Consider the following 24,471-nt stretch of genomic DNA (forward strand, 5'->3'; position numbering starts at 1 on the left):
GCTCAGCAGACAGTATCACACAGGATGGGATTAGATACATGGCTCAGCAGACAGTATCACACAGGATGGGATTAGATACACGGCTCAGCAGACAGTAGCACACAGGATAGGATTAGATACACGGCCCAGCAGACTATCACACAGGATAGGATTAGATACACGGCTCAGCAGACAGTATCACTCAGGCTAGAATTGGATACACGGCTCAGAAGACAGTATCACACAGGATGGGATTAGATACACGGCTCAGAAGACAGTATCACACAGGATGGGATTAGATACACGGCTCAGCAGACAGTATCACACAGGATGGGATTAGATACACAGCTCGCAGACAATATCACACAGGATGGGATTAGATACACGGCTCATCAGACAGTATCACACAGGATAGGAATAGATACATGGCACAGCAGACAATATCACATAGGATAGGATTAGATACACAACTCAGACCGTATCACGAAGGATAGGATTAGATACACAGCTCAGTAGTCGGTATCACACAGGATAGGATTAGATACACGGCTCAGAAGACAGTATCACACAGGATGGGATTAGATACACAGCTCAGCAGTCAGTATCACACAGGATGGGATTAGATACACGGCTCAGCAGGCAGTATCACACAGGATGGGATTAGATACACGGATCAGCAGACTCAGGCTGCCGTCACACTAGCAGGACTTGGTCAGTATTTTACATCAGTATTTGTAGCCAAAACCAGGAGTGGGTGATAATTCAGAAGTGATGAATATGTTTCTATTATACTTTTCCTCTAATTGTTCCACTCCTGGTTTTGGCTACAAATACTGATGTAAAATACTGACCAAATACTGCTAGTGGTACGGCAGCCTCACACAGGATAGGATTAGATACACGGCTCAGCAGACAGTATCACACAGGATAGGATTAGATACACGGCTCAGCAGACTATCACACAGGATAGGATTAGATACACGCTTGGCAGACAGTATCACGCAGGATAGGATTAGATACACGGCTCAGCAGACAGTATCACAGGATAGGATTAGATACACGCTTGGCAGACAGTATCACGCAGGATAGGATTAGATACACGGCTCAGCAGACAGTATCACAGGATAGGATTAGCTACAGCCCAGTAGACAGCATCACACATGATAGGATTAGATACACGGCTCAGCAGACCGCGTCACACAGGATGGGATTGGATAAACGGCTCAGCACACAGTATCACACAGGATGGGATTAGATACACGGCTCGGGACGGTATCACACATTAGGCCATGCTGTGTATCGGTGTACGCAGGTGTCCTCTGACAGTACCCGCACACCTGGTGGTACCTCCGTGTCGGCAGATTGTCACAAACACCACAGGTTTCTCGGATCTCCTGGAATAATATGGAGCACTGCCAGGCTTGGACTGGCCCATAGGGTAACAGGGGAATCCCCTGGTGGGCCCCCAACCCCACTGTACGGGCAGTACTTGGCATAATTCACTTGATTCACTCTGTACAGAAAAAAGCAGCATCTCATTCATTAACCACTCTATATTATATAGAGATATAGGCAGACGAAAAGTGGGCCCCCCAACGTCAATATTATTGGTGGGCCCTTGTCACCCCCGCCCGACACTGAGAACTGATGACGGCTTTCCCAAAGTACCGCAGCACATGGCTATGTGGGGTCGCGTGCCATATACATCATCCGCCAGCTGGGCCCTATACAGGTCCTTCTCAAAAAATTAGCATATAGTGTTAAATTTCATTATTTACCATAATGTAATGATTACAATTAAACTTTCATATATTATAGATTCATTATCCACCAACTGAAATTTGTCAGGTCTTTTATTGTTTTAATACTGATGATTTTGGCATACAACTCCTGATAACCCAAAAAACCTGTCTCAATAAATTAGCATATTTCACCCATCCAATCAAATAAAAGTGTTTTTTAATAACAAACAAAAAAACCAACAAATAATAATGTTCAGTTATGCACTCAATACTTGGTCGGGAATCCTTTGGCAGAAATGACTGCTTCAATGCGGCGTGGCATGGAGGCAATCAGCCTGTGACACTGCTGAGATGTTATGGAGGCCCAGGATGCTTCAATAGCGGCCTTAAGCTCATCCAGAGTGTTGGGTCTTGCGTCTCAACTTTCTCTTCACAATATCCCACAGATTCTCTATGGGGTTCAGGTCAGGAGAGTTGGCAGGCCAATTGAGCACAGTAATACCATGGTCAGTAAACCATTTACCAGTGGTTTTGGCACTGTGAGCAGGTGCCAGGTCGTGCTGAAAAATGAAATTTTCATCTCCATAAAGCATTTCAGCTGATGGAAGCATGAAGTGCTCCAAAATCTCCTGATAGCTAGCTGCATTGACCCTGCCCTTGATGAAACACAGTGGACCAACACCAGCAGCTGACATGGCACCCCACACCATCACTGACTGTGGGTACTTGACACTGGACTTCAGGCATTTTGGCATTTCCTTCTCCCCAGTCTTCCTCCAGACTCTGGCACCTTGATTTCCGAATGACATGCAAAATTTGCTTTCATCAGAAAAAAGTACTTGGGACCACTTAGCAACAGTCCAGTGCTGCTTCTCTGTAGCTCAAAAGTGGCTTTACCTGGGGAATGCGGCACCTGTAGCCCATTTCCTGCACACGCCTGTGCACGGTGGCTCTGGATGTTTCCACACCAGACTCAGTCCACTGCTTCCTCAGGTTCCCCAAGGTCTGGAATCGGTCCTTCTCCACAATCTTCCTCAGGGCCCGGTCTCCTCTTCTCGTTGTACAGCGTTTTCTGCCACATTGTTTCCTTCCAACAGACTTACCATTGAGGTGCCTTGATACAGCACTCTGGGAACAGCCTATTTGTTGAGAAATTTCTTTCTGGGTCTTACCCTCTTGCTTGAGGGTGTCAATGATGGCCTTCTTGACATCTGTCAGGTCGCTAGTCTTACCCATGATGGGGGTTTTGAGTAATGAACCAGGCAGGGAGTTTATAAAAGCCTCAGGTATCTTTTGCATGTGTTTAGAGTTAATTAGTTGATTCAGAAGATTAGGGTAATAGGTCGTTTAGAGAACCTTTTCTTGATATGCTAATTTATTGAGACAGGTTTTTTGGGTTATCAGGAGTTGTATGCCAAAATCATCAGTATTAAAACAATAAAAGACCTGACAAATTTCAGTTGGTGGATAATGAATCTATAATATATGAAAGTTTAATTGTAATCATTACATTATGGTAAATAATGAAATTTAACACTATATGCTAATTTTTTGAGAAGGACCTGTATATACTGAGCTATGGCCGTCCGTATACTGAGGGAGGGATGAGATTAGGGAATTACTAGTTGAGCAGGTGCCAGGCTTCAGATCCAGCAGTATATGGGGCACTGTGGACCCTGCTGACAGACCCCAGCTGGTATGGAAAGTGCAGGGGCTGCAGTCTGGCCCCCAGGGGCCCCTGCTCAGGGCAGCCTCTGGTCATGACTGTCCCCATATGACTTCTCCTCCTGCCATGCATTCTCTGCTCCAGGGTTAACCCCTTGTGTGCCCGGCCCCTGCATCCTCCCAGTGCAGCAGGTTCCCCATGGCCAGCGGCTGGCTGATAATAGTGATCGTCCTTCAGGGTGAGCCGCCCTGCCCCCACCCTCAGAAATCCCTTATTGCCTTCTCTGGCATCCGCACTGGCTCTTTAAGTGCCATCTGCAGAGCGGCCACCAGAGGCGCTGTGGATCCTGAAAGTGCAGCTCGAATCTTCTAAGGAGACAGCCGAGATTAACAGGTACCTGGGGGCTCCTGGGGAGCGGGGGGCAGCATGGGAGGCTGGGATGATCTGCAATCCAAGCCTGCTCAATGGGGGGTACTGGACAAATGGCTGTGCAGAAGGAAGGGAAGGTAAGGAGGAGAGGGGAGCTCACTGCATACATCATCCATCCTGTATCACATAGGAGCAGATGATGTCAGGGCAATGTCACATCCTGCGTGCAGGCTCCAACATCCCGAGCACAGCAGGGTATGTAGGGCACGAGAAGCAGATTGCACAGATGCCAGGCTGCAGAGTGGTAGGAGGGCATCCTCCATGCAGCATCCTGCACCCCCTGCCATACACCGGCACCCAGCATTGTGCCAAGCTGCTGGGCAATGTCACCTCCTGCATCACTGCTATATACAGGTAGCCAGCATTGTGCCAGGTTAATGGGCAATGTCACCTCCTGCATCACTGCTATATACAGGTAGCCAGCATTGTGCCAGGTTAATGGGCAATGTCACCTCCTGCATCACTGCTATATACAGGTAGCCAGCATTGTGCCAGGTTAGTGGGCAATGTCACCTCCTGCATCACTGCTATATACAGGTAGCCAGCATTGTGCCAGGTTAGTGGGCAATGTCACCTCCTGCATCACTGCTATATACAGGTAGCCAGCATTGTGCCAGGTTAATGGGCAATGTCACCTCCTGCATCACTGCTATATACAGGTAGCCAGCATTGTGCCAGGTTAGTGGGCAATGTCACCTCCTGCATCACTGCTATATACAGGTAGCCAGCATTGTGCCAGGTTAGTGGGCAATGTCACATCCTGTATCACTGCTATATACAGGTAGCCACCATTGTGCCAGGTTAGTGGGCAATGTCACCTCCTGCATCACTGCTATATACAGGTAGCCAGCATTGTGCCAGGTTAGTGGGCAATGTCACCTCCTGCATCACTGCTATGTACAGGTAGCCAGCATTGTGCCAGGTTAGTGGGCAATGTCACCTCCTGCATCACTGCTATATACAGGTAGCCAGCATTGTGCCAGGTTAGTGGGCAATGTCACATCCTGCATCACTGCTATATACAGGTAGCCAGCATTGTGCCAGGTTAATGGGCAATGTCACATCCTGCATCACTGCTATGTACAGGTAGCCAGCATTGTGCCAGGTTAGTGGGCAATGTCACCTCCTGCATCACTGCTATATACAGGTAGCCAACATTGTGCCAGGTTAGTGGGCAATGTCACATCCTGCATCACTGCTATATACAGGTAGCCAGCATTGTGCCAGGTTAGTGGGCAATGTCACCTCCTGCATCACTGCTATGTACAGGTAGCCAGCATTGTGCCAGGTTAGTGGGCAATGTCACCTCCTGCATCACTGCTATATACAGGTAGCCAGCATTGTGCCAGGTTAATGGGCAATGTCACCTCCTGCATCACTGCTATATACAGGTAGCCAGCATTGTGCCAGGTTAGTGGGCAATGTCACCTCCTGCATCACTGCTATATACAGGTAGCCAGCATTGTGCCAGGTTAGTGGGCAATGTCACATCCTGTATCACTGCTATATACAGGTAGCCACCATTGTGCCAGGTTAGTGGGCAATGTCACCTCCTGCATCACTGCTATATACAGGTAGCCAGCATTGTGCCAGGTTAGTGGGCAATGTCACATCCTGCATCACTGCTATATACAGGTAGCCAGCATTGTGCCAGGTTAATGGGCAATGTCACCTCCTGCATCACTGCTATATACAGGTAGCCAGCATTGTGCCAGGTTAGTGGGCAATGTCACATCCTGCATCACTGCTATATACAGGTAGCCAGCATTGTGCCAGGTTAGTGGGCAATGTCACATCCTGCATCACTGCTATGTACAGGTAGCCAGCATTGTGCCAGGTTAGTGGGCAATGTCACCTCCTGCATCACTGCTATGTACAGGTAGCCAGCATTGTGCCAGGTTAATGGGCAATGTCACATCCTGCATCACTGCTATGTACAGGTAGCCAGCATTGTGCCAGGTTAGTGGGCAATGTCACCTCCTGCATCACTGCTATATACAGGTAGCCAACATTGTGCCAGGTTAGTGGGCAATGTCACATCCTGCATCACTGCTATATACAGGTAGCCAGCATTGTGCCAGGTTAGTGGGCAATGTCACATCCTGCATCACTGCTATAAACAGGTAGCCAGCATTGTGCCAGGTTAGTGGGCAATGTCACATCCTGTATCACTGCTATATACAGGTAGCCACCATTGTGCCAGGTTAGTGGGCAATGTCACATCCTGCATCACTGCTATATACAGGTAGCCACCATTGTGCCAGGTTAGTGGGCAATGTCACATCCTGTATCACTGCTACATACAGGTAGCCAGCATTGTGCCAGGTTAGTGGGCAATGTCACATCCTGCATCACTGCTATATACAGGTAGCCAGCATTGTGCCAGGTTAGTGGGCAATGTCACATCCTGTATCACTGCTACATACAGGTAGCCAGCATTGTGCCAGGTTAGTGGGCAATGTCACATCCTGCATCACTGCTATAAACAGGTAGCCAGCATTGTGCCAGGTTAGTGGGCAATGTCACATCCTGCATCACTGCTATATACAGGTAGCCACCATTGTGCCAGGTTAGTGGGCAATGTCACCTCCTGCATTCAGGCTTTATAGGGTGTAGCAGAGCAGACTACAAGCGCCTACAGCATATAGGATCACATCCTGCATGTAGGCTCCAAGGGGAGGACAGCATCCTGCGGGCTACAGAGCTAGGAGCAGCCAGCATCCTGGACACAGCTCGGGGTATGTAGCATCATGCATCATCCACAGGGCACTAATGCCAGGCTAGGAGCAATGCCACATCCTGCATCCAGGCGGCATAGAGTAGTAGTGGGGCATCCTCCATGCAGCATCCTGGTTTTAGCATGCAGGTACATAATGCCATGCAGTGTAGTATCTTGCGCCCAAACTTTATGGCAGGCTAATGGGCAATGTCACATCCCTGCTATCTAGGGGTGCCCAGCACCATGCCAGGCTTTTGGGCACTGTCACATCCTGCATCCCTGCTATCCAGGGGTGCCCAGCATCATGCCAGGCTATTGGGCAATGTCACATCCTGCATCCCTGCTATCCAGGGGTGCCCAGCATCATGCCAGGCTATTGGGCACTGTCACAGGCTGCACGCAGGCTTTATAAGGTGGTACAGAGCAGTCCACAAGCCTCCGGCAACATGTAGGATCATTTCGTTCAGTTCTCATTCTTCTGAGAGATGTCACATCCTCCATGCAAGCTGCAGGGGGAGGACAGCATCCTGCATCCAGGGTGACAGGACAGGCTGCAAGCTGCCAGCATTACACAGGAGATGATATAGGAGCAGCCAGCATCCTGGACACAGCACTGGGTATGTAGCACCCGGGCACTGATGCCAGGCTTTCGGGCAATGCCACATCCTGCTCGCAGCCTGACTAGAGCAGGGGGCTGGTAGCATCCTTCATACACCCTACGTCATCCAGGGGCTTCTGATGCCAGGCAGTGCTTGTAAGTGCAGCACCCTGAACACAGAGTATATAGGGGTATCCTTTATGTATTGTGTTAGAGCAGGGGGCACTGATGCCATCCTCTGAGCTCCTTTCATGCAGTCTACACAGGGTCTGCATCCGAGCTACACTGTATCACCGCATCCGTGATTCCTGGGTACCACGCACAATCCCTCCTGCCACGTCCAGAGGAGGGGGGCTAGCTGACATGGGATTAAGGCTGCCTAATGATCTTGTTACAGCGGCAGACCCCGAGGCTGTGGATCTGTCAGATCACATGAGGGAGACGCCGGGATGTGTATCTGATCCATCCTGAGGTGTGTGCAGCCATATTTAATGACCTCATCTGTCTACATGTCATTTACTGCAATGGTGCATGGGATGTCGTCTGTATTCTGGGCTGTATCTGTGTGCAGATAGTGATGTGCGGCCGGATTCATCATCCGGAACTCTATAATGAAGCTGAGAATATTCACGTTAGCTTTGCATCCCCGTAATCATATACAATGTTACTGCACAGATGGAGAAGTATAAGGTCATTCTTATCTGCGCTGGCCCTTTAAGACTTCTTACATAACGTAGAGCGTAGTTTTAAATAGTATTCAACCTGCTGAAATGTTGGGGGTTGTATCCTTAGTGGTGCTGGATCGTAGTCGCTTTTCATTGTATGGCGGTATTTGCAATGAATTAAAAGGTTGTATGATCATCATGGAAAACCATTATTATAATAATGTAATATTTGCTTCATGATAATTAAGACTTAAATACATTAATTACCATGCACCTAGCGATAAACATAAATGACGTTACAAGCCGCTTTACACCACTGTGCAGAATGCAACACACTGGGCTGTATATAAACACATCAGAGTGCGCCCCCAACACTGGTGACGGAGGCACACCTTCATTATAGTGGGCACCAATATTACCGCCATACAGTGACCGTATGTATAGTGATAGATACCAGTCATGCAGATTGTAGTAGAGACTTTGGTATGGATATACTGTACATATATAGTGCCTTGAAAAAGTCTTCATACCCCATGAACTTTTCCAACTTTTTTCACGTTACACCCACAAAATTAGATGTATTTTATTGTGATTTTATATGAACACTAAATACCAAGTATTTGTGACGTATAGAGGAAATGATACAAGGTTTTCTAGATATTTTAAAAATATAAATTTGAAAATTGTGAGGTGCATTTGTATTTAGCCCGAGTCAATACTTTGTAGGACCACCTTTCGCTACAATTTCTGCTGTAAATCTTTTGGGGTCTGTCTCTACCAGCTTTAAACATCTAGAGGTGACATTTTTGCCCATTCTTATTTGCACACTCGCTCTCAGTGAGAATGGATGGAGACATCTGTGAACAGTAAGTGTTAAGTCTTGCCACGGATTCTCATTGGGTTTTCGATTTGTACTGTGACTGGGCCATTCACACACATGAATATGCTTTTATCTTAATTATCCATTGTAGCTCTGGCACTGTGTTTAGGGTCTCCCCATATTTAACTGCATCTATCTTCCCATCAACTCTGACCAGCTTCCCTGCCTCTGCTGAAAAAAACCATCCCCATAGCATGATGCAGCCACCACCATGTGTGACAGTGGGAATGGTGTTTTTCAGTGTTAGTTTTCCATCACACATAGTGTTTTGCATTTAGCCCCAAAAGTTCTACTTTGTTCTCAGCTGACCAGAGACACTTCTTCCACATGGTTGTTGTTTCCCCTACATGGCATGTAGAAGATCCAGGAGAAGACTGCAATAAACTTAAGACTGGGGTGTAGGTTCACCTTTCAGTAAGACATCGACCATAAACAGCTAGAGCGACAATGGATGGTTTATCAGGGATGTCAAACTCAAATAAACCTTAGGCCAAAATTAAAAACTTGGAAAAAGTAGCTGGCCAATCTTGATATTTATTAAAAAGATATCTACGATTGAGGAAGTTTTTCCTTATCTGTTGTGAGTTCTGTTTTTGGGCTCCCTCTGGTGGTTGCTGATGGTACTGGGTGACTTGTCTTTCCTGGGTTTCTGGGTTCCACCTGTTCCATCAGCATATGGGAGTTTCCTATTTAACCTGGCTTTGCTGGCATTTCCTCGCCGGTTATCAATGTATCCAGTGTGTCTTGTTACCTCTGCTCCTAGAACCTTCTGGTCAAGCTAAGTTTGGATTTTCCTGTTTTGGTGTTTTGCTTAATTTGGTTTTTAGTCCAGCCTGCAGATATGTGATTCTTGCTGCTGGTTGCTCTAGTGGGCTGAAATTGCTCCTCATGTACCATGAGTTGGCACATGAGTCCAAGTAATTTCAGGATGGTTTTTTGAAGGGTTTTTCGCTGACCGCGCAGTTCACTTTTGTATCCTCTGCTATCTAGCTTTAGCGGGCCTCATTTTGCTGAAACTGTTTTCATACTGCGTATGTGCTTTCCTCTCATTTCACCGTCATTATATGTGGGGGGCTGCTATTTCTGTGGGGGATTTCTCTGGAGGCAAGAGAGGTCTGTGTTTCTTCTAATAGGGGAAGTTAGATCTTCGGCTGGAGCGAGACGTCTAGGATCATCGTAGGCACGTTCCCCGGCTACTTTTATTTGTGTGTTAGGTTCAGGGTCGCGGTCAGCTCAGGTTCCATCGCCCTAGAGCTTGTTTGTATCTGTGCTTGTCCTTTAGTGATCCCCTGCCATTGGGATCATGACAGTATAACCGGCCCACAAAGTGTTAATTGTATTGGCTGAAGTAGGAGGATAAGTAGTCTGAGGAAGTTTTTTTTTTTTTTTTTTTTCTTTCTCTTTCCCTCAGAGTTTGCTGCCTAGCCTTATTGCAGCCTGGCTACTTCCTCCTCCTCTTAATCTTTGAATGGCTTTGATCCCAGCTGTTTATCATGGACGTCCAGAGTTTGGCTTCCAGCCTGAATAATCTTGCCACTAAGGTTCAAAATATACAGGATTTTGTTGTACATGCTCCTATGTCTGAACCTAGAATTCCTGTCCCAGAGTTTTTTTCTGGAGATAGATCTCGTTTTCTGAATTTTAGGAACAATTGCAAGTTGTTTCTTTCTTTGAAATCTCGCTCCTCTGGAGACCCTGCTCAGCAAGTCAAGATAATTATATCTTTCCTGCGGGGTGACCCTCAGGATTGGGCATTTGCATTGGCACCAGGGGACCCTGCGTTGCTTAATGCGGATGCGTTTTTTCTGGCATTGGGTTTGCTCTATGAGGAACCTAACCAAGAGATTCAGGCTGAAAAAGCTTTGTTGGCCCTCTCTCAGGGGCAAGATGAAGCAGAAATTTATTGTCAAAAATTTCGGAAGTGGTCGGTACTTACTCAGTGGAATGAGTGCGCTCTGGCTGCAAAGTTTAGAGATGGCCTTTCTGAGGCCATTAAAGATGTTATGGTGGGGTTCCCTGCGCCTGCTGGTCTGAATGAGTCTATGACTATGGCTGTTCAGATTGATCGGCGTTTACGGGAGCGCAAACCTGTGCATCATTTGGCGGTGTCGTCTGAACCGTCACCTGAGATAATGCAATGTGATAGAATTCAGTCCAGAAGTGAACGGCAAAAGTATAGGCGGAAAAAAGGGTTGTGCTTTTATTGTGGTGATTCAGCTCATGTTATATCAGCATGCTCTAAACGCACAAAAAAGGTTGATAAGTCTGTTGCCATTAGTACTCTACAGTCTAAGTTCATTCTGTCTGTGACTCTGATTTGTTCATTATCATCCATTTCCGTCGATGCCTATGTGGATTCAGGCGCTGCCCTGAGTCTTATGGATTGGTCATTTGCCAATCGCTGTGGGTTTAGTCTGGAGCCTCTGGAAGTCCCTATTCCTTTGAAGGGAATTGACTCTACACCTTTGGCTATGAATAAACCTCAGTACTGGACACAAGTGACCATGCGTATGACTCCCGTTCATCAGGAGGTGATTCGCTTCCTGGTACTGTATAATTTGCATGATGTCCTAGTACTTGGTCTGCCATGGTTACAAACTCATAATCCAGTCCTTGACTGGAAATCAATGTCTGTGTTAAGCTGGGGTTGTCAGGGGGTTCATGATGATGCACCTCCAATTTCTATCGCTTCATCTACTCCTTCTGAGATTCCTGTGTTTTTGTCTGACTATCGGGATGTTTTTGAGGAGCCTAAGCTCAGTTCGCTTCCTCCTCACAGGGATTGCGATTGTGCTATAAATTTAATTCCAGGCAGTAAATTTCCTAAAGGTCGTTTGTTCAATCTGTCAGTGCCAGAGCATACTGCTATGCGGGATTATGTTAAGGAGTCCTTGGAAAAGGGACATATCCGTCCATCTTTGTCCCCTTTGGGAGCAGGTTTTTTTTTCGTGCCCAAAAAAGATGGTTCCTTGAGGCCTTGTATAGATTATCGTCTTTTGAATAAGATTACCGTAAAATATCAGTATCCTTTGCCATTGTTGACTGATTTGTTTGCTCGCATTAAGGGGGCTAAATGGTTCACTAAGATTGATCTTCGGGGTGCGTATAATCTTATACGAATAAAGCAAGGTGATGAGTGGAAAACCGCATTTAATACGCCTGAGGGCCATTTTGAGTATTTGGTAATGCCTTTTGGACTTTCTAATGCTCCTTCAGTCTTCCAGTCCTTTATGCACGATATTTTCCGTGAATATCTGGATAAATTTATGATTGTGTATTTGGATGATATTTTGGTTTTTTCTGATGACTGGGAGTCTCATGTTCAGCAAGTCAGGAAGGTGTTTCAGGTCCTGCGGGCCAATTCCTTGTTTGTAAAAGGCTCAAAGTGTCTCTTTGGAGTCCAGAAGATTTCTTTCTTGGGGTATATTTTTTCCCCTTCTACTATTGAGATGGATCCCGTCAAGGTTCAGGCTATTTGTGACTGGACGCAGCCTACATCTCTTAAGAGTCTACAGAAGTTCTTGGGCTTTGCTAATTTCTATCGTCGTTTTATAACTAATTTTTCTAGTGTTGTTAAGCCTTTGACGGATTTGACTAAGAAGGGTGCTGATGTTGCTAATTGGTCTCCTGCGGCTGTGGAGGCCTTTCAGGAACTTAAGCGCCGGTTTTCTTCTGCTCCTGTGTTGCGTCAGCCTGATGTTTCGCTCCCTTTTCAGGTTGAGGTTGATGCTTCCGAGATTGGAGCGGGGGCGGTTTTGTCACAGAGAAGCTCCGATGGCTCAGTGATGAAGCCATGCGCGTTTTTTTCTAGAAAGTTTTCGCCGGCTGAGCGGAATTATGATGTTGGTAATCGGGAACTTTTGGCCATGAAGTGGGCATTTGAGGAGTGGCGTCATTGGCTAGAGGGTGCTAGACATCGTGTGGTGGTCTTGACTGATCACAAAAATTTGATTTACCTTGAGTCTGCCAGGCGTCTGAATCCTAGACAGGCTCGTTGGTCACTGTTTTTCTCTCGTTTCAATTTTGTGGTTTCATACCTGCCAGGTTCAAAGAATGTGAAGGCAGATGCTCTTTCTAGGAGTTTTGTGCCTGACTCCCTTGGAAATTCTGAGCCCTCTGGTATCCTTAGGGATGGGGTGATTTTGTCTGCTGTCTCCCCAGACTTGCGACGTGCTTTGCAGGAGTTTCAGGCGGGTAAACCTGATCGTTGTCCGCCTGAGAGACTGTTTGTTCCGGATAATTGGACCAGTAGAGTCATCTCCGAGGTCCATTCTTCTGCGTTGGCAGGTCATCCTGGAATATTTGGTACTAGAGACTTGGTGGCCAGGTCTTTTTGGTGGCCTTCCTTGTCGAGGGATGTGCGTTCTTTTGTGCAGTCTTGTGAGGTTTGTGCTCGGGCTAAGCCTTGCTGTTCTCGGGCCAGTGGATTGTTGTCACCTTTGCCTATCCCGAAGAGGCCTTGGACGCACATTTCCATGGACTTTATTTCGGATCTCCCTGTCTCTCAAAAAATGTCCGTCATCTGGGTTGTGTGTGATCGCTTTTCTAAAATGGTTCATCTGGTACCCTTGCCTAAGTTGCCTTCCTCCTCTGAGTTGGTCCCTCTATTTTTTCAGAATGTGGTTCGTTTGCATGGGATTCCTGAGAACATCGTTTCTGACAGGGGATCCCAGTTTGTGTCTAGATTTTGGCGGACGTTCTGTGCTAAGATGGGCATTGATTTGTCCTTTTCGTCTGCATTCCATCCTCAGACGAATGGCCAGACTGAACGAACTAATCAGACCTTGGAAACTTATTTAAGGTGTTTTGTTTCTGCTGATCAGGATGACTGGGTTACCTTTTTGCCGCTGGCCGAGTTTGCCCTTAATAATCGGGCTAGTTCTGCTACCTTGGTTTCTCCTTTCTTTTGTAATTCGGGGTTTCATCCTCGTTTTTCCTCTGGTCAGGTGGAACCTTCTGATTGTCCTGGAGTGGACATGGTAGTGGATAGGTTGCATCGGATTTGGAGTCATGTGGTGGACAATTTGAAGTTGTCCCAGGAGAAGGCTCAGCAGTTTGCTAATCGCCGTCGCCGCGTGGGTCCTCGACTTCTTGTTGGTGACTTGGTGTGGTTGTCTTCTCGTTTTGTTCCTATGAAGGTCTCTTCTCCTAAGTTCAAGCCTCGGTTCATCGGTCCCTATAGGATCTTGGAAATTCTTAACCCTGTGTCGTTTCGTTTGGATCTCCCGGCATCGTTTGCTATTCATAATGTGTTTCATCGGTCGTTGTTGCGGAAGTATGAGGTACCTGTTGTTCCTTCGCTTGAGCCTCCTGCTCCAGTGCTGGTGGAGGGAGAATTGGAGTATGTTGTGGAGAAGATCTTGGATTCTCGTGTTTCCAGACGGAAACTCCAGTATTTGGTCAAGTGGAAGGGTTATGGTCAGGAGGATAATTCTTGGGTGGTTGCCTCGGATGTTCATGCTGATGATTTGGTTCGCGCTTTTCATAGGGCTCATCCTGGTCGCCCTGGTGGTTCTCGTGAGGGTTCGGTGACCCCTCCTCAAGGGGGGGGTACTGTTGTGAGTTCTGTTTTTGGGCTCCCTCTGGTGGTTGCTGATGGTACTGGGTGACTTGTCTTTCCTGGGTTTCTGGGTTCCACCTGTTCCATCAGCATATGGGAGTTTCCTATTTAACCTGGCTTTGCTGGCATTTCCTCGCCGGTTATCAATGTATCCAGTGTGTCTTGTTACCTCTGCTCCCTGCTCCTAGAACCTTCTGGTCAAGCTAAGTTTGGATTTTCCTGTTTTGGTGTTTTGCTTAATTTGGTTTTTAGTCCAGCCTGCAGATATGTGATTCTTGCTGCTGGTTGCTCTAGTGGGCTGAAATTGCTCCTCATGTACCATGAGTTGGCACATGAGTCCAAGTAATTTCAGGATGGTTTTTTGAAGGGTTTTTCGCTGACCGCGCAGTTCACTTTTGTATCCTCTGCTATCTAGCTTTAGCGGGCCTCATTTTGCTGAAACTGTTTTCATACTGCGTATGTGCTTTCCTCTCATTTCACCGTCATTATATGTGGGGGGCTGCTATTTCTGTGGGGGATTTCTCTGGAGGCAAGAGAGGTCTGTGTTTCTTCTAATAGGGGAAGTTAGATCTTCGGCTGGAGCGAGACGTCTAGGATCATCGTAGGCACGTTCCCCGGCTACTTTTATTTGTGTGTTAGGTTCAGCGTCGCGGTCAGCTCAGGTTCCATCGCCCTAGAGCTTGTTTGTATCTGTGCTTGTCCTTTAGTGATCCCCTGCCATTGGGATCATGACACTTATCATCACATATAATGCTGAACCTTTTTCATATGGAAACAAACTTAAAGGGCTTTTGGGAAACGCTGATGTAGATCATAGCATATTCATGTGTGTGAATCGCCCAGTCACAGTCCAGACTGAAACCCAAGTGAGAATCCGTGGCAAAACTTGGAAATTTGCTGTTCACAGACGTCTCCATCAAATCTCACTGAGAGCGAGTGTGCAAAGAAGAATGGACAAAAAATGTGCAAAGCTGGTAGAGACAGACCCCAAAAGACTTACAGCAGTAATTGCAGCGAAAGGTGGTCCTACAAAGTATTGACTTAGGGGGCTGAATACAAATGCACCTCAGAATTTTTAGATTTATATTTGTAAAATGTTTAGAAAACCTTGTATCATTCCCTTTACACTTCATAATTACTTGCTACTTTGTGTTGGTATATCACATAAAATCCCAATAAAATAAATTTTAGTTTGTGACTGTAACGATAAAAATGGGGAGAAATTTGCGGACTATGAATACTTTTTCAAGGCACTGTATATATGTGACTTGCAGGTGGCGTTTTCTTCACTTTTCTTCTTTTTTTTTCATGAGAGTTTGCAAAACAGACACCTCTGACTTCTAACATTTCCAGCCCCGTCTCCACCTATTCCCAACCTTCACAAACTCCCCATGCTGCTGATACCACAAAACTGAGCCCATTTTGTTTTATGGTTACATAAATACTGCATTTTAGATATGTTGGTGTAACGGTAAATGCCCCCTTAGTTCCTCCTAGACAGTAATAATGTCTCATATTTGCCCATTTTGAAGGCTATAATTCCTACCTTATAAAGTAATAAAGCCCTAAGTGCCCCCTTATAAATTAGTAATGCAGAGGGTGCCACCCTTTAAAGTAATAATGCCCTGCGTGCCCGCTTATAAAGTAGTAATGTGGAGGGTTCCATCTTATAAAGTAATAATGCCCTGCGCGCTCTTATAAAGTAGTGATGCTGAGGGTGTCCTCTTATATAGTAATAATGCCCTGAGTGCCCACTTATAAAGTACCATAGTAATGCGGAGGGTGCCACCCTATAAAGTAAGGGTGGCACCCTATGAGGTAATGCTCTGCGTGCCCCCTTACAAACTAGTGAAGTAAAGTAAAATGCCCTGAGTGCCCCTTTATAAAGTAGTAATGTGTAGAGTGATACCCTATAAAGTAATAATGCCTTGAGTGCCCCTTTATAAAGTAGTAATGCTGAGGGTGCCACTTTATGAAGTAATAATGCCCCTAGTGTCCCCTTATAATAATGCCTCTTTATAAAGTATGAATGCCGAGAGGGTCCCCTTGTAAAGTAATAACACCCAAATGCCCCATTATTAAGCACTAATGTTGTGCCCCCTTATAAAGTAGTAATGCCCCAAGAGACCCCTTATTAAGTAGTAATGCAGTAAGTGCCCCCTTATAAAGCAACAATGCTCCCTTATAAAGTAGAGCTTTCTTATAAGAAGTGATGCTGAGAGTTTCCCTTTATAAAGTAATAACGCTTTGAGTACCCCCTTATAAAATAGTAATGCAGTTAATGCCCCTTTTAAAGTATTAATAAGCCTTCGTAGGTTGACTAACCAGTAATAATGCTTAATCAGTAATAATTCCCAGAGTGCCCCCTTATTATGTAATACTGTCCCGAAAGCCCCACAAAAAGTAATAATACACACCAATTGTCCTAAAAAAGTAGTACTACTCCTTAATGCCTCCCTAAAAAATAAAAATAAAACTGCCTGTTAAGTGCCTATTTCAGAGTAAAGTCCTAGAAAGAAAAATTATACTGACTCCAAGTCCTAGACGAGCTCAACGGCCGAGTCTTCTGCTTTGCAGCCAAGCATTAGGAAGCGATGTTGGGTGGTCCCTACTGCCACTCCTGAAGCTACTGCCTCTTGTTAAGTATTTATCTAGACAAAGACGTCTGTGGTAGAAGCTCTAGACGGCCTTGTGAGATGAGCCCCAGAATAGACATAACAACCAATCATATCATTCCATTTATTTCAGAATCGGCTGTGTAGAGATGAAAGCTGGAATCTGATTGGTTGCTGTAGGCAACATTCACTTTTTGCAGTAAAAATGGCTGCTTATAATGCAAGGCCTAGTCCATACATAAAGTAGGGATAGTGGGAAAATGAATGCACTAGGTACATACTGTCAATGTAATGTGTGCCAGACAGCGTGTATTTCTTGTATGGGAGCCAATGCATCCCATATGTATTGTGTACGGTGCCATACGTTGGGGCATATGGTGTATATGCAGAGCCTACAAACCCAAACATGGGATGAGACAATTCTAAGGTTTCTGCTTCTCTCAGCAGAACTCCGGAGAAATAAATTCCAGCTGTCAGCGATGAGCGGCGTCTGATAATCCTACTCCGGCCTCTCCCTCTGTGTATCCATTAATAATCATGGACGTGGTAGACGCCAATCCTAAGAGCTCGTTAGGCTGGTTACATGTGGCGGATAATCATTACACGAACGTTACATCCTGCCCTGATGTGGAAACGTAAATCTGCACTACCAGGAAACGCACCAGCATGCCGCGCCAATCCTACAATATTCATCCCTGTTTACCCAACGCTGCCCTGCACCCCAAATCCAGGACTCCCCCACATTATACCGCCTTGTTGTTCCTGGTTTACCCCATCACTCATCTTCTGGCCTGAGCGATTTTGCTCATACATGTTAAGAGCCATACATTTTTTACATTTGTCTATCGCCATAGCTGTAGGAGTTGTAGCTTTGAATTCGTTGTGCCAAAAAACGGGGGGGAAAATTCCAAACGTGCTGTGGCCATACGTTTTATTGACACCCTTTTGGGGTTTATATTCTCTTTTGATTGTCGTTTATTGCATTTCTGGTGTTTGTTTTTTTTTTAGTGTTCAGATTATGGAATAAATATTTAAATACTTTACTAGTTTTAGGCAATTAAGCACAAGGCAGTATGGTATTTTTTTTTTTATTTGGAGGAAAAAGGGAGTTCTTTAAACTTTTATATATACGGTATATTTTGGGGATTATTTTTTTACATTTTTTATGTATTTAACTTTTGTAATCAGTATCTGCCTGTTCTAAAATTGCCAAAATGGGTTCCTTCAATGGTTTCCCCAAGCAACCCTTCCACACCCCTCAATCTCAGATTTTTTTTCTTTTACCATTTGTGATTTAACTGGGTGTTAGGGGGAACTGGGTGTTAGGGGGGCACCAACAAGCCTCTTTGCCTGTGCTGGGTTATTTATATAAAGGGTGAGGGAGCACACTGAGCCTTTAGTCCCGGTAAAGGAAAGGCTAGGTAGAGTTCAGATGTCAGATCATAGTAGCAGATCCCCGTCTGCGCCCTCCGTACTGCACGGGCATGGGAAAATACCACTATCCTCATTACTTTAAAGGGTAGGAATCAATCTTGGGCTTTGTGGAATTACAGACACATTTTTTTCTGCCTGTTGTGGTTACGAATCAGAATTTGACGTGAAGGACGGGTGACGCTTTCTGGGGGGTGACATGGCTGTCACACCCCCTCTAAATTTACTAGAGCCACGCATTGCTAGACAAAACCTAGGCTACGAGAAGACGCCTTCCAGCTAAGGAGCGGGGCTAATGGAACGAAGACTTATACTAACGCTTGGATGTATTGTGGCTATTCTCAGAAGTGAAGGGACTGTATTTGTTGAAAATGCCACTGTTCTCCTAAATCTGGGATGGTTCTTCTTTTGTTCCTGCACCTCTCCATACCCAAGATATGACCCCTTCTTCACTGTATATATATCTAGTCTTGTTAGTAAAGGGGGCATTATCCTTGGATCTTCTCTATGGGCGCATTCATGAGGCTAACAAGACAAGATTTATACACGGGGAAGAAAAGACCATATCTTAGGAACGGAGAGGCATAAAAAGAAACTAAAGCAGCGCCAATTTCAGGAGATCAGAAGTGTTCATAGTAATTGACAAGTCCTCTTTGAAAGACAGGTCCATGTTTCTGTAGCGTGCCCTTAAGATACCAGACATTGAGATAATTTGCTTTCTGCCATTGTAGCAGCCCTTTCGAAATCCATTTTGAATCATATTCCCGGGATATGTCATATGTATATTTTTTGAACAATGCAAATTATAACAGTATCTGACATTTGTATATGACAGAGATGACATTTGTTTTTCCACCCACAGATCACATGGTTGAGATGAGGTGAAGACACATCACTACACGGCCACACTACTTTAAGATGACACGAACCGACCCGCCTGACATACTCTTGTCTACAGTTTATCAAGACATAAAGGTGACGCTGAACCCATATTCTCCCATCCCTTGCTCAACTGCACAATGTGACAGCTCCATGTCTAGCCACAGAGACGTCAGCCAACCACCGTTCAATAAGAGGCACTGTCGCAGCTTTGACTTCCTCGAATCCTTAGACGACCAGGTAACCAACCCACCAGTCATGGATAACTCTCATCGAGGAGGACACAGGCGTGCCGGAACCCCAGAACCATCATCTCAGCCTGTGGTGAGGAGGTCTACCAGGACAGAGACTCAATATACATCTCAAGGAATGGACACTGCCAAGGAAGCATCCAAAGAGCAACGCAGGCGACCGAGGTCAAAAAGTGCACCTCGGGTCAAAACCACCTTCACGTCTGTCCCCATACAGATGTCTTCTTCGCAGTCTCCCCCTCCAACTTCGAGAAGAGGTAGAGAGGTCACCAGGGCTTCTCGAGAGACTCAGAAATCAGTGGCTTCCCCAAAAAGAGAGGTCACCTACGCACCAACCAAGGTACTAATGAATGAGGTGCATCCTATAAAATTGCAGCCACAACGCAACAATGCCAGTCGTATCTCACCCTTGTGTGTCAGCAACAATTGCATGGAGGACCCTCATGGTGGAAAACCTATCGCCAGTCCTCACGTGCGCTGTCGGGTAGACATAAAGCCTGACGATGCTGTAATTCAGCATGCTGCTCACACCGCCTCCAAACCGTGCCAGACATGGGGTGATGCACAACACTGCACAAGGCAGCCAGGCACCCCAAGGAGCTTAGCTGTGCCAAATGCAAGACTTATGTCCGTGTCTCGTACGCCCACACCCAGCGATTCCTACAGTGTTGACCCACGGATGACTCATTATGCTTGTACCCCAGCAGGAGAGATGTATGCACAAGATGTGCGAGGTATTGCTTACCAAAGTGTTGCTTCACCAAGGGACTTCACACAGTACACCACTAGGGACTGCGGGCAGTATATCAGCCCAACTATGCCCACTGCGTTCTACTATGCTGATGACGATGCCAACTTCAGCCAAACCATACCAATCAAGAGTAGGGGCTATTATCCCCGCCCATATCCCGACCCTGGTGTTCCTGCTCACACATATTATGCCGATGAGAACACACCCAGGACTTATTACATTGAGGACCCTAGATCTTATCCTATTCAGGAGGCCCCCATAAGGACGTTTTACGGTGAAGATCCCCGTTATTATCCTCCTCGTAGTGCCCCTACCAAAAGCCTTTATGCTGATGACCCAAGGTCTTACCCGATTCAGAGTACATCATCCAAGCTCTACTTCGCTGAGGACATTGCAAAGTATTCCGAAAGAGAGGCTTTATCCCGAACGTATCCCTATCCGAGGAACACACAGCCCTTGCAGTTCAGTGAGTGGTACTATCCAGATCAGAGCCCCATACCTTACCAAACAATACAAATGCCTACTTTTCCCACGCACACGACTGGGAGGGAGGCAATGCTTTCTTCCTGGCATGCATCATATAGTATGAACCAGCAGAGACTTGGGACTGACTCCAGAAATTATTCTCGGTCTTGGGATAACATATTGAACACGAGCGGGCGCAAGGAGGACCCATTATCACGAGGGCGCAGCTATGAAAACCTGTTGTGCCGCGAGCGACGTGCCTTATCTCCAGATGACAGACGTCAACCTGTCGTTGTTAATCTTTCTTGTTCTCCCAAGCGCTATGCTGCCCTCTCACTCTCGGAGAACTCAATTGTAGAAAAGGTGCATACGGATGGGGGTAGTGGGGGGTACACAATGGGACGTTCATGGTTTGTCACTCCAGAAATCACCATAACAGACAATGATTTACGAGCGAACGGAGTGGGAAGGAGCGAGCGGCGTTCGGCCAGCTGGGATGTGATCGATTCTGGAGTCTCACCACCCGCTTACCCAGCACATGCCTCCTATGCTACCAAAGAAAAGTTGCCAAGCCGGTCCTCGAGACACCGTAGCTTGGAGCAGCTTGACGAACTCATCGCAGATCTGGTCATAGATTATAAGCCGCCATCCAGTCGTCGACCCAGTGAGGCCGATGCCCTGGCTGATCAATTGAGGAAATTAATTAAGGAAGACATGATAGGGATACCAAGGAAATCCGAGGCGTATGGACAGATGGCGCACTTGTTACAAAACCGACCTCTCAAGGAACAGCCAACTCCTACATTCCCCGAATTTCAAAGAGGTCAAAGGAGGGGGCCGTTCCCTGAGGTGCCAGTGACAAGTCCCCATAAACCCTTAGAGGACTGTTCCCCAGACCTGAGCGCTGATGAAGATGACCTACTGACGTGCTCTAATGCCAAATGCAGACGCACAGAGACAATGTTCAATGCCTGCTTGTACTTCAAGTCCTGCCATAGCTGCTACACGTATTACTGTTCCCGTAATTGTCGACGGGAAGACTGGGACATACACAAGGAGAGCTGCATCTATGGCAGGATGGGCAGCGTCTGTCGCCATGTGCTTAAATTTTGCAGAGAGAACACTGAGGTGCACAAAGCCTTCTCTAGAATCGCCAAGGTTGGTTATTTGTCCCGCGGGAGAGGGGTGCTCTTCTTGGGTTTCCCTAACCCGGGATCTGCAGATAATTTCCTGCAACTTGGTCTGGAGGGTCTGCTCATGTCTCCCACCTATTTGTCTCTACGGGAGCTTGAGAGTTATTCAGACAACCTTGGAGAACATGCCAAGGAGCTTCAGATAGCAGGCAACCAATATGACCCTGAGGAATGTTTCCTGTTGAATGTAACTGTGGCTGTGGGACAAAGCGGGCATGATCGACTATCTGCCAGAGCCCACCACGTCCCCACCGTCCGCAAGTATGCCAAAATAGCCTTAGCCTCTTCTAGTCCTGAAAGGAAAATCACAAAAAAGGAAAAAGACATGGAGACCCTCATTCTTACCCCGCCACCAGGCACTGCTGACCTGGATAAGGATGGAGAAGAAGGGAGAAAGGCCAGGGAGGTTTGCTTTATACATATACAGAGGGAGCTGCGGATCAGGGGGGTCTTCCTTCGACATGAGTACCCTAAGATCTACCAGCAACTTTGCGAGTTTGTGGAGAATAATAAGAGGTTCACCCCCACCACAATTTACCCCATTGATCGAAGGACTGGAAAACAGTTCATGTGCATGATTATGGCAGCTTCGGAGCCCAGGACTCTTGATTGGGTGGCAAGTCCTAACCTCTTGGATGATATCATGTGACAACACTCCCAAGACTAAAAAAAACCCCTAAAAATGACACCACGTTTTGTAGTCTATGTATTCTTTTGTATCAGGAGTCATCCCCCCGATACTGCCCTTTGGGCAAGAGATGGATACGCAGAGGCCTGGCACTGAAATGAATAAGTTCGGAAAGGAAAGCATAACCCTAAGAGTGGGAAAGATCAACCTACGGCTCTCCAGCTGTTGTGAAAGCACAACTCCCTGGCTGTCGGGGAATGGTGGGAGTTGTAGTCTCATAACAACTGAGGAGCCACAGGTGGCAGAGCAGTGACCAAGAGCAGGCGTACAATATGATCAATGTAATGTAATGGGAGTGGAGAAATCTCTTATGTACCAAAGGGCGGTATTCTGGAAGCGCGGTGGCTTTTTCTAGAGAATTACTATATAGTTTATTTTATAGTAAGACAATAGCGTAGATTGCTATTTATAATATATATATTGGCTGTTTCCACCCTGATGCCTGGTGCTGATATGAAAGCAATTGAGTTACTTTTTATGAATTTACCATGTGGAATTGTGGGTTCCGGGAAACGACGTATGTACACGCACACTGACGCTGCTCGCCCACAAGGTTACTCATTATTGCCACGCACACCGACGCCGTTACATAGAATCTAAATGTCAGATTTGGTCACTATAGAGCCTGTACTAAGCAATAGTTGAGCTTCACTTTAAAGGGCCTTCAAAAGGAGTGTAGGAAATCCAGCAATGATAAAATATATTAAACGTCATATTTATTGTGGAATTTAAGACAGTGTTTCAGTACAAATACAACCTAATCCACTTAGGACATCACACCAAATATTTTGGCCCAAAGCCATCGTGAATAAGGCTTTGCGTGAAACGCAGAGGTCTGAAGTCCTAAGTGGATTACTTTGCATTTGTACTGAAACACTGTTTTAAGTTGCACAATAAATGTGAAGTTTTATATATTTTTTCATCGCTGGATTTCCTACTCTCCTTTTGAACTTATGGAGCCTTTAATGCCGTCGTTTCCATGCGAAAATACCTGGTCCTGATAACAGGTGTACCGGCAACTGGTGAGCTGACTCTTCTTTCTCCCCTCCCTATATATTTTGATTACACTTTAAAGGGAGGGTTGGTTTTAGGACTTATCATGTGACCATGTAATGTGGGACAATATTCCCACTGCCTTTTACAACTGCCGTAAAGACACTTAAAGGGGATGTCCAGTATAAGAAAAAAATATGGCTGCCTCTTAAAATAGTGGAAACGTGTCGAAGAGATGACTCCGCCATACTGCAAGCTGCGTGCTTGCTGAAGGCCCCCCGCTGCCGACATCTTGGTACTCCTGTATAGCTCAGCCACAAGCTGGACTGCACAGAAGTCTGTGATTAGTAGTATAATCTGCAATATTGAGTTATTACAAATAAAATAGAATAGATATTAGAAATAATGAAAAATAAATCACCCAGCGTCTCCCCAGTTAAAAATAAAGAAAAATAAGTGTATTCTGTACTACCCCATCGATAATAGTCCGCTCTATGAAAATAGAAAATGATGTAATATGGACAGTAAACGCTGTGAATAAAACAAAAATCGAATCCATAAAATTGGCTTTTTTCATCACTGTAACCCCTACCTTCCCAAAATGCGATCAGAATATCATATGTACGCTACTCAAAAATGTTGGCAATTAAAACTAAAGCCCTCGCACATCTCCGTCGACGGAAAAATAAAAAAGTTAGGGGTTTCAAAAAATGGTGACGTAAACCACTTTTTTTTCTAACAAATTTCAAAACTTTTTAAGCCACCAAAATAGTAAAAACCTATATGAGTTTGGTATCGCCATAATTGAACTAACTAAAGAACCATGTCGCCAGGTCATTCTTCCCACACCCTGAACGCCATAAAAACAATGGCAGAATTGCATTTTTTCACCATTTCATCACCTTTTGAATTTTTTCTACAGTTTTTAAGCACCGTTATGTAGTAAGTGGTGACATTCAAGACTACA

At 45.8% G+C, this 24,471-nt stretch overlaps 1 protein-coding gene across 1 annotated transcript; it reads left to right on the forward strand.

Moving 5' to 3' along the window:
• The first annotated feature begins 3,748 nt into the window (after positions 1-3,748).
• On the forward strand, positions 3,749-23,942 carry AJM1 (apical junction component 1 homolog). The gene is made up of 2 exons (XM_069747614.1): positions 3,749-3,780; positions 19,147-23,942. Exon 2 carries the CDS (start codon positions 19,203-19,205, stop codon positions 22,470-22,472), a length of 3,270 nt encoding a protein of 1,089 aa, XP_069603715.1. The 5' UTR covers positions 3,749-3,780; positions 19,147-19,202; the 3' UTR covers positions 22,473-23,942.
• Positions 23,943-24,471: the final 529 nt, after the last annotated feature.

The sequence above is a fragment of the Ranitomeya imitator genome, chromosome 2 (assembly GCF_032444005.1).
Source record: "Ranitomeya imitator isolate aRanImi1 chromosome 2, aRanImi1.pri, whole genome shotgun sequence".
Classification (NCBI taxonomy): Eukaryota; Metazoa; Chordata; class Amphibia; order Anura; family Dendrobatidae; genus Ranitomeya; species Ranitomeya imitator.

Coding starts and splice junctions, on each gene's coding strand:
- AJM1 (XM_069747614.1), top strand. CDS start 19,203: ATGACACGAACCGACCCGCCTGACATACTCTTGTCTACAGTTTATCAA.